This window comes from Sorex araneus, chromosome 3 (genome assembly GCF_027595985.1).
Source record: "Sorex araneus isolate mSorAra2 chromosome 3, mSorAra2.pri, whole genome shotgun sequence".
In the NCBI taxonomy this organism is placed as follows: Eukaryota; Metazoa; Chordata; class Mammalia; order Eulipotyphla; family Soricidae; genus Sorex; species Sorex araneus.
In genome coordinates, this window is record NC_073304.1 from 38,427,338 (window position 1) to 38,449,514 (window position 22,177).

The 22,177-nt window shown below is 37.4% G+C and overlaps 1 protein-coding gene and 1 pseudogene across 2 annotated transcripts in view; one reads left to right on the forward strand and one right to left on the reverse strand.

Moving 5' to 3' along the window:
• HIF1A (hypoxia inducible factor 1 subunit alpha) overlaps positions 1-22,177 on the reverse strand; it is a 49,523-nt gene that overhangs the window by 21,619 nt on the left and 5,727 nt on the right. For both annotated transcript variants that reach the window (XM_055131623.1, XM_004612374.2), the window contains exons 2-4: positions 4,032-4,222; positions 3,305-3,450; positions 3,134-3,218 (exon numbers count right to left, since the gene is read on the reverse strand). In XM_055131623.1, coding sequence (XP_054987598.1) covers positions 3,134-3,218; positions 3,305-3,450; positions 4,032-4,222 — 422 coding nt within the window. The remainder of the gene's footprint in view (positions 1-3,133; positions 3,219-3,304; positions 3,451-4,031; positions 4,223-22,177) is intronic.
• Positions 15,410-16,204, forward strand: LOC101538643 (protein IMPACT-like; annotated as a pseudogene).

Sequence of the window (22,177 nt, forward strand, 5' to 3'; positions counted from 1 at the left end):
AAAATGGCATAAATTTACCCTATTAATTACTGTCAGTTGTAACAAAGCACACCCTAAAGAAGAACTTTAGTGAGAGGGTGGATAGATGAACAGCAGATAAGGTGCTTGCCTTGCATGAGGCTTACAGTAAGCCCCTCTTTGATCCCCGTCAATCCATAGTCTCCCAAGCACTGCAAGGAGTGTTAACCGAGTGCAGAGCCAGAACCAAAACCCAAAGGAGAGAGGGAGAAGGAAAGGAAGAGAAAGAGAAAGAGAGCGAGCGAGCGAGCGAGCGAGAGAGAGAGAGAAATCCAGCAAATTCTTATGAAGCATATTAGTTCAATTTATAGTAAGTACTCTGTATATTTTCAGAACTTTTAATCAGAGCGGGCTTTTTTTTTCAGTAGCAAGTAATAGTTTTGTATATCTTATTTTTCTATACCTTTTCTAGGGAAATAGAACCCCATTAAATGTCTTTTCAAAGCAAACTTACACCTAAAAGTAGATTTTTTAAAAGATGGTAGTTGTAGTAGTCTTGGTGACTCTAGAGAACTACACATAATTTTAGAGAATTTTCAGTCCTTTATAAACTAAGTTTGGATTGGCCTTTAGAAAATTCAGTTGTGTCTGAATTAAAATACAAAGATAAATGTAAAAATCAAAGTAACAAATAGCATGTTCCTAACTGAAAAAAATAATTTATAAAGAACTAAATTTCGGGGGTTGGGGGGAGTGATAGTACAGCGGGTAAAGCATTTGCATCTGCCTTGCAGATTCAAACCTCAGTACCCCAAATGGTCCTCCAAGCACCACCAGGAGTGATTCCTGAATGCAGATCCAGGAGCATCACTGGATGTGACTCAAAAATCAAGACCAAAACAAAAAACAGAACCACATTTTCAGCTCTTTAAAAAGTATTGCAATAATACACTTAAAATCATCTCTCTAGAATTTAAATGAGACTAAGATAACATGTAAAAAACATAGTGGTTCTTATTATATTCTTACAATGTGATATACTATAGCAGTTCTACTTTTCTGAAAGCAAAAATCTACATTTTTCCCCAATAAAACAAAATTTAGTAACTACAGTTAAGAATTATTCCAAACAACATTCAAGTACTTTAAAAAGCAGTAACACATCAAAACTACATCATGTAGACTAAATCTGGCTTAGAATAGTATTTTTAACACCACTACTAAATCTAATTATGAGCCATGACTTTATAATATCCATCCATTTATAGTCAAGGCCATGGGAAGTGCTGAACAGACTGTTCAATCTTGAAAGCTTAAATAATAAAAGTCATATTAAAATTAATTGACAACACACTTAGGTCCTAGATCACTGTACTTAGGCCTCTTTTATACATATTAAAACGTATACACTTGTTTTCTATGTTTAACTTTAAATACGCTTGTTAATTATAAAACAGTAGTGGGAACTGGAGAGGTAGCTCAAAGGGCTGAGCAAATGCTTTCATATAGGAGATCTGAGTTCAATCCTCAGCACTGCATGGTCCCCTGAGCACTCATAAGAAAAAAATTCAAACAACCCAACAACAAAATAGTAAAGGCCTGCTCTTAAATCCCATGTTCTCCTTTGAACACATGTCTCACTAGCTCATCTCTTAGCTTGTATACTTGCTCTTTTACACTCATGTTCTCCCTTAAACATGTATTCCTTTCCTTCTCCCCCTGCCACACCTCCCATCTAAGTCTCATTCAATAAAAATACTTCAGAAGAATAAATAAAACCAAAAAAAATCAAAACAGAAGTGGAATCCCACTAATGAAATGGAAGATATCAGTAAATGGAGTGAGTAGGCCACTATGCAATGAGTTCCCAAGTAGTAAGTCTACCATAGCTTCACCCACACTCTGCTAGCAAGTTACTCAATGTTATGCCTCAGAGAACTTCGCAAGGTTGTAGTGAGGAATAAAGAAATTAAAGCATGTGAAAAAGCAGAAAATAGTTAGCCAGAGATGTGATTCAGAGGCAGAACACTGACTTGCCTTGCATTTGTGAAGCCCTAGCTATGATCCCTGGCATCATTTAAATAAATAAATAAACAAACAAACAAATAAATAAATAACAAAACCAAGAACCCAGCAGAGAACAGTGTACTGGCAAAGAGTAATATCTCAATAAATTATTACTATAAATGAGAAGAAATAAGGACAGTAAAAACTGTTTCAAACATACAGTGTATCCTTCTATACACATGATGTATAGAAGGATACAAAGGTATACAATGGGGGGTGGGATGCATGGGGAGGGTAAGAGGAGGAATTTGGGCCACATATGGCAGTGCTCAGGGCTTACTTCTGCCTCTGCAATCAGGAATCACTTGGCCACCTGCAAGGCAAGCACCCTACATGCTGTACTATCTCTCCAGCTCCCTAAACGTAAGACTATAAAATAGCTACAAAGAACTGTAGAGCATGATGACCAGTTTCTAATGTGGTAACCTTTAGTCAGTAGACCCTGCTTATGAGGATCAGACTGTCACTGTATCACTGTCATCCCGTTGTGCATGGTTTACTCAAGTGGGTGCCAGTAACGTCTCCATTTGTCCCAGCCCTGAGATTTTAGCAGCCTCTCCTCACTCATTTTTCCCAATGAGTTTTCGTTTTTCACAGTCAGGGGAATAAGACTTATTATTGTTACTGTATTTGGCATATCAAATAAGCCACGGGGAGTTTACCAGGCTTTTCCATACTTGCCAGGCTCTTCCTTACGAGGATCATACAAAAGACTTTATTCAAGTTTTTTAAATTAAAGAGGTAATTTCCCCAAATCTCAGAATATCTGATTATTTATAACAATTCATTCCTAAAAGCTAGGAGTCTTTATCGGGTCTTTTTAATTGTTGCGAATGTGTGGAGAACCATTAATACCTTGCAATCTAACTACATAGTCTTGAATCTTTGTGACTATTCTGATGTGACAAATAAAGAGACACTCTTTATTTTCTGGGGAACTTGAATGCAAACTAGTATGTTAACTTCAATAACTATCTAAATACCTATTATTTCTATAATGACTTCCTCATGCCTCAAAGATAGAAAATATTTTTTGCTTAAAATATTAGTGGCATCTGATTAAGTTAAAACACTTGTCACATTAAATCAAACAGACTTTTCCTCTCACCATTTCTGTGTGTAAGCATTTCTCTCATTTCCTCATGGTCACATGGATGAGTAAAGTCAAATACACTGTGTCCAGTCAGTTCAAACTGTAAACACATTAAAATAATTAGATCTATAATAAAAAGAAATCACAAAAATATACAGAACATATCTTAATACACAGACATTTTACCTGAGTTAATCCCATATATTTGTTCACATTATCAGAAATGTAAATCATGTCGCCATCATCTGTGAGAACCATAACAAAACCATCCAAAGCTTTCAGATAAAAACAATTCATCTGTGCCTTCATTTCATCTTCAATATCCAAATCACCTAAAAAACAAAAAAAAGTAATGAATTATACTTTCCTGACGCCCCATATGATCCCCTGAACCCTGCCAGGAGTGATGCCAGAGGTGCAGGGTGGGAGGGGAACAGGGAATATTGGTGATCCAGCTAGTGTTGCAACAGTCTATGACTGAAACCCAATCATGAACAGCTTTGTAACTATGTATCTCACGGTGATTCAATTAAAAGAAAAAAAGGGAGTGATTCTTGAGTGTAGAGTAGATCCAAGAGTAAGTCCTGAGTACAGCTGGGTGTGGCTTTAGCAAGGGGCGAGGGGGAAAAGTGTACAATTGCCAGCTGCTTCCCATGACTATTTAATGTAAGACAGCAACGAAAACCACAGAAAACCAAAAAGTGGTTATATTATTCCAAGGAAGGTATAGGAAGGTAGGTGGGGCAGAAGAAAGAAGAAAAGCCTATTAAAAATCCAGATTAAAGCATTAATGCAAGTACTAAAAGGGGTATCATAACGAGGGATTAAAAGTGTGACAACCTTCTGGAAAAAATTATTTAAGTACTTCAATTTCTAATTTGCAGGCCTATTATACCCTTCTTAACCAACTCACCAGCATCCAGAAGTTTCCTCACACGTAAATAGCTAATGGTAAGCCTCATAACAGAAGCTTTATCAAGGTGCGAGCTCACATTATGGGGAAGTGGCAACTGATGAGCAAGTTCATAAAAAACTTCAGATTCTTTACTTCGACGAGATCTGGCGGCATCTCTGGACTTTTCTTTTCGACGTTCAGAACTTATCCTATTTAACAGAAAAGAATATGAGGAAAATTTGTTAGGTTGCCTTCATTTAAACAATCTACACTTTTCTGCTTGCCAAAGAAGCATTAGAACAAGTATTTAAATTATATAAAACAGAAAACTGTTTGCTACTTCAATACATTTTTTTGTCCTGTTGCTCGAGCAGGCACCAGTTAACATCTCTATTGTGAGATTGTTACTGTTTTTGGCATATCGAATATGCCACAGGTAGCTTGCCAGGCTCTGCCATGAGGGCGGGATACTCTCGGTAGCTTGCCAGGCTCTCAGAGAGGGACGGAGGAATCGAACCCATATTGGATGCATGCTTGGCAAATGTCCTACCCGCTATCACTTTCCTGATGCCCCATATGATCACTTATCATCATGATCACACAATAATACTATCACACTATCACTTCAGTATTATTATTATAAAAGACAAATACCTTCATTGGATTTTATGTCATTTAAGTCATATGAAAAATAAAAACTTAAGTACTTGTAAGCTACTTATGTAGTTAAATAGGAATTTTTTCAATGCTCTACAACATGTCCTTAAATAAGTTTCATTATACATACATTTTTTTGTAGATGAGAAAAAAAATCCCAGCCTAATGCTGAAAAGTACATTATCTGAGAACACGATTTCCTTGTAATTGTTTCATTTAAAGTTGCAGTTTCTGAGAATCAAGTGACTGTGTGCACAATTTTCTTTAAAGCCTAAACAGTTGATTACACTACCATGAAAATACAACAATGCCAACAGTTTATAAATTTGATTTTTATGTGCTTTAGAAATGCCTCATTTGAGTTTGCAAATCACATGTATAACATTTAAAAATCTCTCTCTCACACACACACACACACCAGTTCCTGGAGGTAGAGGGGAGATCTTGTGTGTCCCTGTAGGCCTTATTATTGCAGATATAGTTTCCTTCACAAATTTGCTAGTGAGAAGGAAATGGATTACATCTGTTTCAAGAAAAACTATTTTTTTAAATGATCTGTAATCTCAAAATAAATCAAAATGCTGCCTTAAATGCCACAACTGGTCCAGATACTCAGAATCTTCATGGTAAAGTTGGTCAGACTTACTATCCCTCTCTCTTGATTTAAATATCACTGTATTTAAATGGCAGAGAATCTCTTGTCCACAGGCCTGGCTGTCTTCCCCGAGGCCCCTGGAGGGGATGGGCTCCAGCTTCCCTCCCTGCCCTGAGCAGGCTCTGAAGACCACCGGAACCTAACCACGGCCATGCTCAAGGCCCCTCTCCACACGTTCGGGCAAGCCTCACACATGAAGGTACTGGCAGAGGAACCCAGGTGTGTGCAATCTCATCAACGGCCAACATACAGAGACTTAAAAGCAAGCTCCAGGAAGCGCGCGGCCGCTTTGCGGTATCTTATCTTACTTGGCATCGTTGGGAAGGCCGAGTAGAGAGAGGCTTCTAAAATCTCAGGGATAGGACGAATGGAGAGGTTACTGAGACTGCTCGAGCAATTCGACGATCAACGGGATTTCGTGATCGTGATCGTATTTAAATAGCACTGTAGTCCATTGTTCATCAATTTGTTTGAGAGAGCACCAGTAATGTCTCCATTGTGAGACTTATTACTGCTTTTGGCATAAAGGATATGCCATGGGTAGCTTGCCAGGCTCTGCCATGCGGGTGGGATACTCTCGGTAGCTTGCCAGGCTCTCAGAGAGGGGCGGAGGAATCGAACCTGGGTCGGCCTCATGCAAGACAAATGCCGTACCCGCTGTGCTATCACTCCAGCCCTCTCCTGATTACTCAATCTAATCTAAGCTACCAACAAATGAAACACCTATAAAATTCCAGATGCATTTATTTAAGTTATGTACTTTTAAGGATATCTGATCAAATCGAACATGATCATAAGTATCTCTTTACCTTTAAAAGTACTTGCGTTGTGCAGAATTTGAAGGTTAAGGTTTAGGTTTTAGTAGCTAAATGTTAAGACAAATCCAAGAAGTGTTGAGCGTGGACAACATATTTAAGGAATAATACATTTAAGCTAGTTTAGACTCTGTGAATAAGAATTTGAACATCGGCCAGAGACAGAGGGTAGGGCATCTGCTTTGAACATGGCCTATCCAGGTTTAATCCCTGACACCGCATATGGCACCTGATCATGGCTAGGAGTGAGCTGGGCGTCACCAAAACCAAACAAACAAAAATAGAATTTGAAAATAAGCCAATATATTGGAAGGAAAATAAGCATCAGGAAAATGAGTAAGAAGATACTTAAAATCTTTTTAAAAAATGATACTTGGATCAATCAGGGGATGGTCAGATACAAGGCAAAATATTATGAGTTTGCATTCTTTAAACCCTGTACAATCTCTCCAACCCCTAGAATTATAGTTATCAACCAAGAATTAGTCTGTTACTTAAATACCACAGAAATAAATCCTCATATGCATGAGGCCCAGGCTTGTATATCCAAATTCATAGTCATGGGCCGGAAAGATAGTATAAGGGGTATGATACTTGCTTTGAATGTGGACAACCCAGATTCTTTCCTGACACCTCACATGTTCTAGCCCCCACATCTAAGGACCACCAATACTGATCCTCAAGCACGGCTGAGTATGGGCCTACAGAATGCCCTCCAAATACACAAATTTAGGTCACCAAAAGTTTTTAAATTTTATTGGGTAATGCAAAAAAAAAAAAAGAAAAGAAAAGAAAAGAAAAAGAAAAACATACTATGGGTCATCTAAATGGTCCTTATGCCTTATGCATTTGAGGTTGCATTTGTTTATAGAAAACATAGTACCACTCAATCAGGAAAGGGTTAGGGTTACATTTCTGAAAATGCAACAACAGGTCCATAAATAATATAATTTTATTCAATATGGTTTCATTATAGCATTGATGAGAAAAAGTCTCATCACAGTCATTTTCCCCCCTATATCCTACAGATGTGCACTATGAGTTTATTAGTATATCTAAATTATTCTAGTTCAAATGAAGAATTGTTAGTGTGTATTTCTGTGTGTGCCTTGAGGTGAAAAGCTAAAGGATGGGTTGGCTCTGGACATCTAAAACCCTGAATTTCTGGAGAGACAGTACCAGTACCATGTGTAGGGCGCTTGTCTTGCACACAATTAATCTGGGTTTGATCTCAGGCATCCCATATGGTTCCAAGCCCTGCCAGTAGTGATCCCTGAGTATTGCTAGGTCGGCCCAAATACAATACAAAACAAACCTTAGGGATGTTAAAAAGAGAGAGAGAGAACCAATATAAATTTTTATTTAACATTAACATTTTGAGGCCTTTATTTGAAACTGTGGTGACATATTCATGACCAGAAATATGCTTTAGGAACTTAACTCTTTATATTAATTAGCCTGTGATAAAACTCTTTTTGTGTTTTAGGTGTCTGTGTTATTTCTAAGTCACAATTTCTAAGGGCTTATTGATATTAAGTAAAGACCTGGGCATATCAAATATTCAAAGGGATCATTTTGCTTCAAAAGACATCTAAAGTCCTCTAAGCATTAAGAAATACTGGAATAAAGAGCTAAGTATTCACAGTTGCCAAAAGTAGGCTATCTTTTAAGAATTATTTATATGTGTATGTATCTGTGTATGAGAAAATTCTATAAGCAGAAGCCATTTTAGTAAACACAACTGCAGAAAATGCTCCTGTGACATCTAATGAGTAACAAAACTTAAGTCCAGAAATCACTATTTCGCAAAATTTCAATCCACAAGTAAAAAAATTTTTTAATGGAAGTTAAAGATGTGTCAATATAAAAAATGAAACATTCAACTGTGACCAAAGCCACCAACAATTCAACACTGCTTGATAAATTATATGTAAAAATACTTTTCTATATACATATATGTTTATATATATGTATGTATTTGTGTGTATATATATATGTCACTGTCATCCCGTTGCTCATCGATTTGTTCGAGCGGGCACCCAGTAACGTCTCTCATTGTGAGACTTATTGTCACTGTTTTTGGCATATCGAATACACCACATGTAGCTTGCCAGACTCTGCTGTTCGGGCGAGATACTCTCAGTAGCTTGCCGGGCTCTCCAAGAGGGGTGGAAGAATTGAACCCGGGTTGGCCAAGTGCAAGGTAAACGCCCTACCCACTGTGCTATTGATCCAGCCCATATATATATATATATATATATATATATATATATATACACATATATATATACACACACATATACGTATATACATGTATATACGTATATATACATATATATGCTGTTGTAAGTCACAGTGATCTCTGGTTGGACACATTTTTAAACCATTTGAATTTTTCAAATTAATTTGTTCACATTATCCAGGAAAATACCCCTCTGCCATTTGTAATGAAGACTCGACTGTTAATTTTACACTTAACCCATTTAAACATTTTAGCTGTTATTTATTTGAAAAGCCAGACAGTTTCCAACAAACAGGTCAAAAGACATTCAATTAGCTCTGAACACTAAAAAAAAAGCACAGAAAAGTAGGCATTCTTTGTTGTTTCGCTTTTGGGCAACACCTGGCAGTGCTCAAGGCTTATTCCTGGTAGGACTTAAGGACCTTAAGGACCATTTAGGGTACTAGAGACGGAACCCAAGTTGGGCACATGAAAGGCACATCCCATACGCACTGTACTGTACTATCTCTTCAGCCCAAGAAGGCACTCCACTTTTGTTTTTTGGGCTACACTTGGTGATGCTCAGGACTTAACTCCTGGCACTGTGATCAGGAGGACCATATGGGATGCCAGGAATTGAATCCAGGTTTTGCCTCGTGCAAGGTAAGCACCCACCCACCTATACTACTACTGTTCCAGCCTTCAAGAAGGCATTCTTAATTTCCTATCCTCTAATAATAAAAAAATACCCTTGAGAATATTTTTATTTACTATTATCACTGTATCACTGTCATCCCATTGCTCATCGATTTGCTCACGCAGGCACCAGTAGTGTCTCCACTATGAGACTTATTGTTACTATTTTTGGCATATCGAATATACCACGGGGAGCTTGCCGGGCTCTCCGAGAGGGGCGGAGGAATCAAACCCAGGTTGGTCACGTGCAAGGCAAACGCCCTACCTGCTGTGCTATCGCTCCAGCCTTTACTATTATGCAAATTATTGTTTTGGAATAACATGTCCACATACACAAAAACCAAGTGCTCTTATTTAATCTACACAGGAAGGATATTAATTAGAGCAAGAATCAATGTAAAGGAAAAGCAGTATTATCCTACTACGCAAGTTCAATGGTGGTTTAGCTCAAAAGACCTCAACTTTAGCTTATTTTCTTGAAAAAGGCTTGAATGGTTCTAAACCATTATCATGAGACTTCAAGATAATAAAAAATCTGAAAACAACTATTATAATAATGTGATTAGAATTATAGTTCCAAGTTTATTAAGTCCTTACCAAAGGCTGTTTTGAATATTCACATGCATTAATATCTCATTTACACAATAATCCTACTGGGCAATTATTCTTATCATCCCAATTTACAAAGGAAACCTAGAAAGGTAAAGCAACTTACGAAACTTCACACAGCCATTAAGTGTCAAAATGATAGCTGTTTGAAGCTATTAACACCAGAACCGATCAAAAGTCCTTTATAAGCTATCAAAATAAGGAGCCAGTTTAGATCTCAACCTCTTTGCCATTAGTTATCATATACTCTTTTTGACACAGGAGGTTGGGTCACACCTGGTGTTGCTCAGAGTTTACTCCTGGCTCTCTGCCACTCCTGCAAGACTCAGGACATGACTCATATGAGGTGAAAGGGATCAAACCCAGGTCAGGCTGCATGCAAGGGAAGTGCCCTATCTACTGTACTATCTCTGTCCCCACTCCCTCACCATTGCGTAAGGTAATAAACACTAACCCATAGTAGATAAAATGTTAGTCTTCCCAAAAGGCACAGCTAGAACAGGGGTGGGGGGCCGGGGGTGATGGTGGTGGTGGTGGCTGGGGTCGGGTAGGGAACCGGTAAGAGTAAGCTCTGAGAACTGCCAGGTGTACCCTTTCCCCCACCAAAAAGGAAAAACTGCTTGGTAGAAAACTTCTTAAAATATTAACTGAGCTGATTTACAAGAAAAAATTACAGCTCTATCCATTTTAATACCAGGATCAAAAGTCCTACGTATGAGAAAATAATAATCTATATCAAGGCAAATAATCTACAATGACATTTAATTTATGATACAAAGGAATCCCACTCACATGGTTAAAAACACACAGACCAGGGACCAGGTGAGACAATAAAGGGGTTAAGGCTTACATGTGGCTAACTCTAGCTTTATCTCTGGTACCATTTATCTCCGCTAGCACCACCAGGAGTGACAGCTGGCAGAAGACCTGAGCAACTGCTGGTTGTAGACCCCAATCCAAACAACAAACAATAAAATAAATAAATAGTCTAGCAGGGTAAACTGGTATATAGCACTAGGAAAGAGAAGTGTTTGGATAAGGAGTTTTATTTCACTTTTCTAAAACTTGGGCTAAATCCGTTTGATATTTTGGGGCTTATGCATTATTAAGCAATGAAATTTCAGGGCCTTGCACACATAAAACACGTGTTCTACCAATTAACTTACATCTATGCTCCTTCCACTTTAAAAAAAAATCATACATTTTTTGGATGTAAGTATGAAAATGATACTGGCCATCTTTTTTACAATAAAGACAATGTCAATGACAGAATGAGGTCAACATGCTGAGTAAAGCCAATCTGTCAAATAATATTCAAGAGAAAGTCAAGGATAATTACACCTGTGCAGACACTTGAGACTTCAGATAAAACTGTCTTTTTAACCAACGTTAGATTGTAAGAGCCAGTAACTGGCATTTAATCTCTTAAAAAAACTGCATTGCTTTTGTAACTTGAAATAAAAAGAATCCTAAGACACAATTTAACCAAACTGCCGCTGTTAAAAGAAACTTTAATAAATGATAAAATGGTACTCTGATAACTGCTGGAGAGTATAAACTAGCACACACTTCCTAGAAGATAAGTAAGCAATACTTTTGAAAGCTTTGAAATTCACACTTTTTAGCCTAATTTTACTTTTTATATTTCACTATTAAACAGGGACCAGAGAAAGAGTATAGGGGTTAAGGCCCATGCCCTGCAGGCAGTCTACTCTGGTTCAATCTATCTACAGCATTACCTAGTCACACAAGCATCACAGCGTCTAGCCCTGGTTCTGAGCAGCACAGAATTATTCAGTCCTAGCACTGAACCACAGGCCGAGAATTGCTGAGCCTTCTAAGTGCACTTGGGAGGAAGGATGAGGAAGAAAAGAGGAAGACGAGAGGAGTAAGGGGAAGAGAAGGAGAAAGAACAATAGGAAAATGAGAAAAGTAAAAAAGAAATGTTATAGTTAAGATCCTATTAACTATAATGCCCTAACAGAAAACATCAATGAATTTAAGTGTCTCAAAAAGAGGTATGATGGGATTTTTAGATAATGCAATACCATTCAACCTTAAAAACATTAAAAAATAATATTTAATGAAATTATTTCAACACTTGAATGTTCACTACATACTCTGTGGCAAATTTCTCCTGGTGGTGTCAGAGATTGAGTGCTCTGCCTCACATGCAAAGCATGTTCTTTAACAGTGAATTACATCTCTGACAGGTGGTAAACATTTTTCGTTATTCTTACAACAATCCCATATAAATTTATTAGTTAGGTTATGACCTTTTCTGAGTGTCACGATCTCTAAAAACAGCATGTAGTCCTCTACCCTTTAATAAATGTGCTTGGCATCTTACATTTCGAGAATAGGTTTTGATATAAAGGTTAGAGTGGTTTATACTAGGCCATACTTAGTATATAGAGAACATTAAAATCCACATACTTTTGCTAGCAACTGTTACCTAATTTAATCCTTAGAAGAATCTTACAAAATTCCAAGAATCTCATTTTTTCAGAGTAAAAATAGATGAAAATTTAAACAAGACCGAAATAGTTGTGCCCAAAGGTTGACAATGGAATTTCTAGGCAGTGAAATAATAGCACTGTAGCACTGTCTTTCTGTTGCTCATCAATTTGCTCGAGCGGCCACCAGTAACATCTCCATTGTGAAACTTGTCATTACTGTTTTTGGCATATCGAATACACCACAGGTAGCTTGCCAGGCTCTGCTGTGTGGGTGGGATACTCTCGGTAGCTTGCCAGGCTCTCCAAGAGGTACGGAAGAATCGAACCCGGGTCGGTTGCGTACAAGGCAAACGCCCTAACCACTGTGCTATCGCTCCAGTCCACATCAAGATCAAGAAAAGAATCAAAAATGTTAAATAACAAAGTCTTTTCAATTTTCAACTGATAATCTTTCTTTAGTAATGATAATTTTATTTTTAAATTTTATTTTATTCTTTTTTTGCTTCTTGGGTCACACCCAGAGATACTCAGGGGTTAACTCCTGGCGGTGCTTGGGGGACGCCAGGAATCGAAGCTGGATCGGCCTCATGCAAGACAAACACCCACCTGCTGTTCTATCGCTCTTGCCCCAGTACTGATAATTTTAAAGTTTAAAGTGAAATAGTAGGTGGTTACAATTCTTGTGCATTTTTACTTCAGTTTTTCCACCTTGAAATTTTTATTAAGCATTAAAATAATCATTTAACAAAAGCAGATAAATTCTGAATACACTTAGAACTCATAAAGGCTATTACAAAGTAAGTAAGCTCAAGTCCCAACATTACCATTTAATTATAAATAAAATTTGCAAAGCTATAAAATATATATACCTCTGTATTTAATACTAAACATTCTCTTTACATATCATAGTATGGCTGGGATGGTTTTATTTATTTATATTCTTTTGCCAGTTCCATGACTTGAACAATTGCTGTATTTTAGTGAAGAAATTCCTAAAGCACGGTGGTATCAATGAGAAAGAGTGATGCAAACGTCTGTCATTCAGTGTGGTGGCATTGCTTTTAAGCATTATGGAGAAGTCAGAAAGTAATATAATTTAAGTATCTATATTAAAAGTAAAGTACACAACTTTTCTCCTACCAAAAATAAATTAGAGAATGACAATGAATTAAGGAAGATATGGATAAAGTGCAATTTGAAAAAAACTTAAGATGACATAAGAATTCATAGGGCTGACATGACTATCAGGTATAAGGTCAGAGTAAGCAAGACAATACAAAGTTTATAGTCGAGAAACTGAATGAGTCTGGTATGTTTATTTACTTTTCTTTGATGATGCAAAGATAGGCTGGAGCGATAGCACAGTGGGTAGGACGTTTGCCTTGCATGCAGCCAACCCGGGTTCAATTCCTCCGCCCCTCTCAGAGAGCCAGACAGGCTACCGAGAGTATCTCGCCCACATGGCAGAGCCTGGCAAGCTACCTGTGGCGTATTCGATATGCCAAAAACAGTAATGACGAGTCTTACAATGGAGACGTTACTGATGCCCGCTCAAACAAATCGAAGAGCAACAGGGTGACAGTGACAGTGATGCAAAGATTGAATCCAGGGTCTCACATGTAAGCAAGTGCTCTACATGTCCATGCTAAATTAGCCTTATATAAAGGCCAGTGGGTGTGTTCCAAAAATTGTAGGGACAGAATGTGGTTTGTGGACTTTGAATAAAGATAACATAATCAAAGAAAAGGAAAAACCACCTAAGCAGCTGTTGGGCACACGCTCTCTTATTTCTAAACTTCAGATACCACTATCTAGAATCTGAAAATGCATGTTCATGGAGTAAACATTATCCAAGGTATGTTTAGAGCATTCAGAAACAGGGCTTATGGCATATATCTAATAGTTTTTTTAATTATTTAATAGGGGGTAGGAAGCTGGCACCACACCTAGAGGTGCTAAGGACTTACTCCTGGCTCTGCACCCAGGGTTCACTCCTGGTAGCCTTGGGAGACCATATGAGGTGCCAGTAATTAACCAGGGTGGCTGTGTGCAAGGGAAATGTCCTACCTACTGTAATATCACTTCAGTCTCCAAAAGACCAATATATTATGCTTTAAATTATAAGTTTAATATTAAAATGAGTAGGACTTGGAAGTTTAAAAATCAGAGAAATCATCATTTCCCATTGTGGCACTGTTGTCCTGTTGTTCATCGATTTACTCAAGCAGGCACCAGTAACGTCTCCATTGTGAGACTTGTTGTTACTGTTTTTGGCATATCAAATACATCACAGGTAGCTTGCCAGGCTCTGCCATGCAGGCAGGATACTCTTGGTAGCCTGTCTGTCTCCAAGAGGGACAGAGGAATTGAACCTGGGTGGCTGCATGCAAGGCAAATGCCCTACCTGCTGTGCTATTGCTCCAGTTCAACATTTAAACACACACCAAATATAGTTTTAGCTCTCAGAATCCATTACAGCCCATGGCTATTTGCTACGTGCTTATTAAAAACACTGAGCTAAAGTATTTTTTTGCATCCACCCTCTCAGATGCTTTTTCCATGATCTGGTACCAGCCCAAATTGCCCCACTTAGAAGGCGATCTGTTCCCTCCCCTTAGAAGATGATCTCAGGTCAATTTGTAACCAGTTAGTTGGGGCAATTGTCCTCAATCATATGTTGAAGGGAATGATTAAGACTCATTTTAAGATATCTCAAAGGTAAATTTATTAGTTAGATGTCTAGTGGAAAACTGATGAAAGAAACAATACAAAACATTGATAAAAAGTAAGATTTGGTAAGAATGGGGAAAAAAAGGGGATTTTCCTTGTTCTTCAATTCAAATCAGAAGGTTTGTTCCTTCTCTCCCCAAAGTCATAAAATTGAGAAAGACAGCCAAGTGCATGTGGGAAATGTGTCACGTACATACAGCACACTCTTACCCTACCCCCGGGCTGCTCTGCCATCTTTATCCCATTCTATAACTGATCCAGTAACCAGAACAGAGCTTCTAATTAGTTACACTTCCTCAGTGAGAAACACAAGCCAGGTACTTATCAGCTGTTAAAGAAACCCAAATGTTATTACATAAACACATTTTGTTTTATTTTGGGGTCACACCTGACAATGCTCAATGGTTACTCCTGGCTCTCTGCTTAGAAACCACTCCTGGCTGTGCCTTGAGAATTTCATGGGATGCTGGGGATTGACCCTGGGTCAGCCTTGTGCAAGCAAGTGCCTTACCCACTCACTGTACTACCTCTCCGCCCTACACCAATAAGAACATATGGATTTATCAAATAGCCTTGAGGAAATATACATACAGAATATTGGTGAAAGTATTCTTTACCTGTGGGTGGAGAAAATAAGAGATGTTCTAATACAGAAATCTTATATGACAGAACCAGGCCCAGACAAAAGGAAAAAACATAAGAGGAAGATGTTGATACTGAAGAAGACATGATTTTAGCATGTCGACCAGCAAATCCAGTAAAAGCGTTTTATCCAATAAAAGCGTTAGACTTTGATATCAGTAAAAATCGCACAGAATTACCTCCCATTGATCATGGTGTTCTTATCATAGACCAAAGAAGTACTTTTCAGGCCCACCTGGCTCCGGTAGTTTGTCCTCAAAAGATGAAAATGGTTCTTGCCAAATCATATGAGAATAAGAAAATAGCTAGTGCCACCCACTAGCGTACAGAATATATTGTGAGGATAAGCAGACCTTCCTACAGGACTGCGAAGATGATGGGGAGACAGCAGGTGGTGGGTGCCTTCTCCATCTCAAGGAGATTTTGAACGTGAGGAATGTCATGGTGGTGGTCTCACGCTGGTACGGGGGGATTCTGCTGGGCCCAGATCGCTTTAAGCACATCAACAACTGTGCCAGAAACATACTACACAAGTTCTCCAGAGGAATCATCTAAGACTTTGGGAAAGAACAAAAAAGTAAAAAAAGATAAGAAGAGGGGTGAACATTAAAACTGAAAACTATATAAAAGATTAATTTTTCTGTAATTATAAACAGTTCCATAGTCATCAAGGAATGCATTGTGCTGAGAAAGGTTCATGATTGCTTAGTCAGCCAATTCATTGTGGACGCCAACTTTATCTTTTCTTCTTGAGTTAGACCATCTGCTAAAAATAGAAAACTTAGAAAATATTGATGCATGTTTCAGGTTGATTCAGAAGAATTAATTGGAACTAGTCACCACTTTATCTAATTTTAGGAAGGTAACAGTTGCCGTGGACAGTACCTGAATTAACTGTCCATTTCACTATATATCAAGTGCCTTTGTTATGTGGGAAAGAAATGTCTCTAGAGGATAAGAAATACCTGATTTCTCATCGTGGAATTCTCATTTGTTAAATGAATATTGCCTTTTACTGCTCTTTATGGATTAATGGAATACGAGCTCATTGAGGATAGATGTTGGAGAATTTCTTCTTGTGATTTTAGTTCATAACTACGTCACCTTTTATTTTATAAAATTTACTGAGTAATGAATTAAGTGAACATCCAGGTATATTCATCTGCAGTTATGTGCTGAGGTGACAATTTGTGCCATTTCACATTACATTTCAAATACTTATTTATCTATTTAAAAGCATGTACATGTTTTTAAAAAGATTCTTAAAACTGCATAGCTCTTAACCAGATATTACAGGGAAATTCAGTGGACCATGGTAATAAACAATAATGTTTATTATTAAGTATAAGACATTTGTTTTATTTGGGGGCTGCATTTAATAGTGCTTAGGTTTCATTCCTGACTCCATGCAGACTGCAGACTGCAGACTGCACAGAGTCAGGAATGGAACCTAAGGCTCCCTACAGACCAGCCCTTTGAGTTATCTGCCAGGCCAAACACTAATTTTTGAAAGAAAATTCCAAGCAGCTGCATAAATTTCAAAATATAGATAAATGAGCTTCTATTATTAACTTTAAGTGCTGCCAGGGACCAAACCCTGGGACCCATATACTACAACACAAGGGCTCTGCAGCTAAGACACATACCTGGGTCACATCCCTTAGTAATTTTTCTGAAATTTTATCAAACTGCAATGACCTCTAAAGTTAGATGAAAGAACTATCATCTAAAACTTTTAGCATAAATCTTAATATCTAAAATTTTTGCATTTGATTATAAAGATTATAGTAATAAATTTTAGAAACAAGTGTCTAATGCAGCAACTATTAACAATTATCTTGAGTAAAATATAATACTTATGACAAAAATAGCAAACACTGTCTTTTGTTTTTTGGACCACACCCAGTAGTGCTTAGAGATCACTGTGGGGGAGGGGTACTGGGGATTTAACCCAGGCTGGCCGCATGCAAGGCCTACACTGTTATACATATATTTGCTGGGCACTGTCCTAAGCATGTCTCATATGTTAACTACAAGGCTGTTATCAGTGAAAAACAAAGAAGCTAGGTCATACTGAATAATACGTAATTAATTAATCTAAACATTTTAATGTAGAAAATGCCCATCATGTATCACTGTCATCACTGTCATCCCATTGTTAATCGATTTACTCAAGCAGGCACCAGTAACGTCTCCATTGGTCCCAGCCCTCTCCTGTCTTTCCCAATGACTGGAAGGTCTTAGCAATCTCTCCTTACTGTCTTTCCCAACGACTAGAGGGTCTTTCAGGGTCAGGGACATGAGACCCGTTATTTTTACTGTTTTTGGCATATGGAATACGCCACGGGGAGCTTGCCAGGCTCTGCCATGCAGGCAGAATACTCTCGATAGCTTGCTGGGCTCTTTGAGAGGCATATATATGTCTCTCAAAAAATACCCATAAAGGCAAGAATAATATTAGAACAGATAGGACTATAATACCACCTTGCACATGGCTGCAAGGGTTTGGTCCCCAGGATTCCATATGATCCCCTGAGCCTAACCAGAATTGATCCCTGAGCAGAGAGTGAGGAGTGAGTCCTGAGCACTGCCAAGAGAAGGGGGGAAGGGAAAGAAATGAGGAAGTAAAGAAAGAAGGAAGATGCTTACGATAAATGGAAAGGCCTTGTGTAAATCTATTTCAAAAAGTAGTGTATGCACATTTAGTTTAGAGACATTCAGACAGTCTTAACTGTAATAACAATTCATTAGAAATATACCAACTGACATCCTTGCTCAGAAATATATAGTTCAAGAGAATAAAGTAACTGCTGGCATTGGGCAAGGAAAGACTTAACCAAGATATAGTTATAGATATAAAAGGAAAAAGGGCTGAGCTAGTCAATGCATGTAGCTACACAAAGCCAAGCAGAACAATTATACATATAAATTGTATAGATATAAAGAGAAGTTCTATTTGAAACATAATGAATTATCATGGTGATTATCTGAGCAGACTGCAAATGCAGTGATAAAAATTGTTTATATCCTACGCATCTCTGGAGCTTGACAATTTTTACAATGAGAATCGATGTTATTTTTATAATTAAAATATTTTTGGAAGCTGGAATGATAGTATAGCAGGTAGGGAATTGCATGTGGCTGATCTGGAATAAATAAATCCCTGGCATCCCATATGGTTCCCCACACACCATGAGGAGTAATTCCTTCAGAGCCAGGAGTAACCCCTGAGCATCACTGGATGTGGACCAAAAACAAAACATATTTATATAAATATATATATATATATATATATATTTATAAGGGCCATGTCTGGTGTTTAAGGGGAGAAGAGGGGAGAAGGGATTTTTCAAGATTTCATACATGCTAGATGTGCTCCAACCACTTGGATCCTATCTCCAGCCCCTAAAATTGTTTTCAAAAGAAAAAAAAATTACATATTACGAGGCAGTATTAAACTAAACCTAATTTTTATAGACTTCACAAACTTGTGTACTTGTAATTTACTCGCATGTAAATTATATCCTCTAAGAAGGTCTGTATTGTAATTATTTAATAAGAAATCTAAAGGCTAGAACTCAAGCTTATTTAAATTCTCTAAAGTCCTGAAATGTTCTTAATTCTACCATAACAGATATGAACCAATGGACATTTTTTTAAGGCTGAAAACCGATCATAAGAGGGACTGAAGAAATATTGCAGGGATTCCAGGTTGACCCGTTTGAGCACTGCATATAGGTTCCCAAAAACACCAGGTTGGCTCCAACGCCCTCTCCCTAAAGGCCATAAGAGAAAATACTAAGATTGCACTTAAATTATCTGTCCCATAGAGAGGTCTTCAGTACAGTATTAACTCTTTCTGTTTTGGTGCTAGGGATCAAATCCAGGACTACTTCATATATGTAAAGCATATGCTCTAACACTAAGCTACATCTATTATCCTAGATTATGAATTCTTTTGAAGGCTGTTACTCAGTCATTGCTATATCAGCAACATTAAGTACCTAAACATAATAACAGATATTACTTGTATTTACTATGTCACATAACGAAAAGTAGTGTACAAAACTAAGTAATTCTTTTTTTTAATTTTTTTTTAAAAATTTTATTAGAGAATCACTGTGATGTAGTTACAAACTTCTGAACTTTTGTGTTTGCATTTTACTCATACAGTGATCGTTTACCCATCCCTCCACCAGTGCCCATTTACCTCCACCAATGACCCCAGTATCCCTCTCACCACCCCCACCACCCAACCCTGCCTCTGTGACAGGGCATTCCCCTTTGTCCTCTCTCCTTTTGGGTGTTGCAGTTTGCAATAGAGATATTGAGTGGCCATCATGTTCGGTCTATAGTCTACTTTCAGCTCGCATCTTTCAACCCGAATGGGTCCTTCCAACATCCTCTACTTGGTGTTTCCTTCTCTATCTGAGCTGCCTTTCCCCCCAGCATGTGAGGCCATTTTCCAAGCTGTGGGGCAAACCTCCTTAAGGTTTAACACATCTTACATTCTTTTTTTTTTTCCTTTGCTTTTTGGGTCACACACAGCAATGCTCAGAGGATTACTCCTGGCAGTGCTTGGGGGACCATATGGGATGCCGGGGAATTGAACCTGGGTCAGCTGCATGCAAGTCCTATACCCACTGTACTATTGCTCCAGCCCCACACCTTACATTCTTAAGGTTTAATACACCTTACACAGTTGCATTTAACAAAATAGTTTCTAAATCGGTTCTCACACTATCAGTAAGAAAATAAAGTTAAAACTTAAGATTCCAGAAATTTCTAAGTAACATAAAAGGTTTCCTAGTTTAATTTCTATTAATTCATAATTCTTATGAAAAATGGGACATAGAAGATGAGACAAAAAGAAAAACACATAAAAAAGAATAAAAATACAGGAGAGTAGCTTTTAAAACATCTTTTAAAAATCTTCAAATCTCTGCCGTCTCTTTGTTCATTCAAGTATTCTTTCATTGTTTCATTGGCCATTCAACTATGTGTTAGGAGTGCACTGTTATTCTCTTATATCACAAATTTCAAGTTGAGTCTATTAGTGATTTTGCTGTTGAAACATGTATCTAATTTTATACTAGAAAAATGAGCATGAGACTTAAAAGAAATTTGTTTACATTAGAACATGTAAGGAAAGTTATTTAAAACAAATGTTTCTGAATCAGAAAGGCAGTTCAGCTCACAGAAGCTGACCCAGGTTAGATTTCCAAAATCCCACATCTCATATGGTTCACCACCAGAAGTGATCCCTAAGTGCTGACCCAGAAGCCCTGAGCAGAGGACAGTCAGGTATAAACTCCTCCAAATTGTGATTTCCAAAACAATTGGGTAAAAAGCTATAGTAAGTCATGTTCTATCACCAAATTTGTCTCATTTACCAAACAATAAATTTTGAAAAACATACTTTAAAATAGTCTTTTAATATTTACAAGCAAGAATGTTTTAATTATTCAAATGATAGTTCTGATCACAAGGGTACAGGTTTTGTTTTGTTTTTTAATTTAGTAGTTTTCTTCAGTACAGCTTTTTTCAAATTAGTGGTTTTCTTTTTTTTAAAAAAAATAACTTGGCTCTTCAAGCCTATTTTCTTCCTTGACATATCTCACTTGCTTTTCTTTGCTTGTAGTTTTTTCCACTCAGGAGAAGCCCATGCTGTCTCTTGAACATGTATTTTCCCTTTCTCTCTCCTCACATCTTTCTTAACTCAATAAAAACTATTCTGTTTCACTTAAAAAAAAAAAACACATAATTCCATGGGGCCAGAGGCACAGTAGAGTGGGTAACTTGCTTGCCCTGCATGTGTCTGATGGGTTTGATCTACGATCCACGGCACTGAATATGGTCCCATCAAGAGTGATCCCTGAGCAGAGAGCCAGAGTAAGCACGGAGTACTATTGGGTTTGGCCCCAAAACAAACAAAATAAGTAACTTCAATTATTGTTTTAAATTTTCTTTTAAGGGTTACATATTTAATAGGACTTTCTCAAAAATAGCATGTACTTGGGCCATTTAAACAATACTTTTTTTCTGTAAAACTACTGGAACTTATTGGGGAAAAAATTCATTTTAGGGGTCTTTAGCATCATTTTTGATACAGATTCCACTAACAATTTTTCTTTGTTATTGACTTCAATTTAATTATTCACGAACAAGTCTACAAAAACACAACAATTAACACATTCATTTGAATGGCTATACTATCATAAAAACCTAACAGTGCTAGGGAAGATATGAAGAAACAGGAACCCTTATACTGTTAGTGGGCATGTAAAATAGTGCAGTCCCATTAAAAAAATAGCATGGGGTTTTCTAAAATACTTATTGTATGTTTAAAATTAGTTATCTTACGACCCAGCAATCTTATATTTGTGTATATAATTAAAACAACTGAAAGCAAAATCTCAAAGAGAAAGTATTTGTAGACACAGTCACAATAACCAAAGGAAGAAACTTAAATATTCTCTGAATGAATATATAAATTTTTCTAGGGTGGAATATTATTCAGTCTTTAAAAAAGAACTGCTATACATGCTACAGTGTGAATGCACCTTTAAGACATTATGCTAATTGAAATAATTCAGTCAGAAAAAGACAAAAACCATTATTCCAGTTATATGAGGTATTATGTGGTCAAATTCAAAGAGACAGAATGGAATGGGGGTTGC